This window comes from Cyprinodon variegatus, unplaced genomic scaffold, assembly GCF_000732505.1.
Source record: "Cyprinodon variegatus isolate N-32 unplaced genomic scaffold, C_variegatus-1.0 Scaffold1552, whole genome shotgun sequence".
In the NCBI taxonomy this organism is placed as follows: domain Eukaryota; kingdom Metazoa; phylum Chordata; class Actinopteri; order Cyprinodontiformes; family Cyprinodontidae; genus Cyprinodon; species Cyprinodon variegatus.
This window is the reverse complement of record NW_015152005.1, coordinates 18463-20300: the sequence shown is the minus strand read 5'-3', so window position 1 is coordinate 20300 and position 1838 is coordinate 18463. Positions and strand designations below refer to the sequence as shown.

General features: G+C 38.7%; 1 protein-coding gene across 2 annotated transcripts in view; it reads right to left on the bottom strand.

The window, feature by feature from the left end:
- The window catches only part of mfsd12 (major facilitator superfamily domain containing 12), a 19102-nt gene that overhangs the window by 8052 nt on the left and 9212 nt on the right, over positions 1 to 1838 (bottom strand). For both annotated transcript variants that reach the window (XM_015403731.1, XM_015403732.1), the window contains one exon: positions 1221 to 1340. In XM_015403731.1, coding sequence (XP_015259217.1) covers positions 1221 to 1340 — 120 coding nt within the window. The remainder of the gene's footprint in view (positions 1 to 1220; positions 1341 to 1838) is intronic.

Genomic DNA, 1838 nt, shown 5'->3' with positions numbered 1-1838 from the left:
AGCAGAGACAGGACCAATTGTCAAAATTTTGGTGTCGATCATTCGAATGCATCCTGGACACTACAGAAAATGGGCTAAAAGTGTTAAAAACCGGAATTTTCCTTTAAAAGCCAGCTGACAGGAAATGGCCTATGCCAACTGGCCATGTTCCTCTCTGCCTCGTCTCTGAATGCCGAGCTCGGAGCAGCGGCGTTCCACATCGTTAAGCGTTTCTTTGTGCTGTGCATTCAGTTTTAATTCAATGAATTTTATTTCTTCAGCGCCAGTTTATAACATCATCTGAAGGCTCTTTACTGAGACAAATTCAGTCAGATCATACAGGCTGATTGGTTTTAAGTTTTTCAAAATGAGACGCCTGTTAATGTTTTTCCTGACATCATCTTTATTCGTTATTAAAACCTCAAAGACTATTTCTCATCTTAGCTTCAGACAATTATGTTGTATATTATCTCAGGAGTAAATGGAAGAAGGTCTGGGCCCTAATTAATTTCCATATTTTCAGTATGAACACATTTTGCATCTTGATATTTAAAAAATATATATAATAATGCATTTCTGTTTTTTTTTTAATACTTTTAAAATTACAAATTAAGTTATTAAATGTAATTCAAAGAAATACAAATAAGAATTACATTTAATTTAATTAATTCACCTGATATTTACTGAACAGAAAGAGAAGCAGTGTCTCATTCAATTACACAGCTATACATGGATATCAATGTTTCCAGTTTTAATTGCTTTCAGCAAAAATAAAAATGAAAGGATCAAAGTTTGGCGTCGAACTAAAACTCTGAGCTAAAAAAAAGAAAACATCTTAACACAGAGTAAAACTACAGCGGGCTCCTATTTGTTCTTTATACTGGTTCCCAATAAGATGTGAATGTGGATCCCTCCAGTGTTTTACTGGGCACCAAAGGAACAACCTCCAATTTCTAATTGATTTTATTTTTTTATTTCTCCTTTTAGCCATCTGCCCAGTAAATAGCCTCTGACAGCTGAAGCTGAACGGATGTCATTAAAGGACCTTGTAAAGCAGAGTCAGCTGAGCTGGCAAAGCAGGAGAAAGTCAAGAAACTATAAAAGCTGTAGTTTTCCATACCTTAAACAAGAATCACAACTCTGGTGCAAATTAACAGACCTTAAGGCTTCCTAGAGAAAGGTAAATCATTTCTAAACCTTGTGGCAAAGTGACGTAGGACTGCAGACAGTATCAGACTTACCCACTAAATGCCAGGTCTTCCTTTTGCCATAGTTAGCACAACCAGAGGTCTGGTCTGACTCATAGCCAACCAGGGGAGTACAGATGGCGTCAGCGATCTGACCAATTAGTAGTAGGACACCTGCAGCAGACAGGAACAACAAACAACATGCATTAATATCGACCTGTGGATTTAACAAGCCGGACATTGATCAGGTTGATTTTGTTTTGTATACACTGTGTATATAGTAAAACAACAATAAAAGTGGCTTAAGTCTAAGAAGATGTTTGGTTGTTAATTGACCCCATTTAGATAAAAGTGGTTGCACCGATTCCATTTTTCTTGCAGGTCATCATTATCACATCCCCCATTTATTATGGCTACTAGGGATGGAACCGTTCGGTTCGACTGTCTCGGTTCGACTGTCTCGGTTCGGTTCGCATGTGTTGCGTTCGGTTCATGCGCTGCTCCTTTTTCTCATAGAGGAAGCGTTTACACTCCAGAGCAGAAGGTGGCGGTACTGCGACCAAAGCCAACCACCAGTAGTAAACAAGAAGAAGAAGAAGAAGTGAAGCAGCGTAGCTGGGTGTAGCAGGGAAAAAATCAGTTGTTGTGGAGAATTGTGTGGGTATGGCGAGC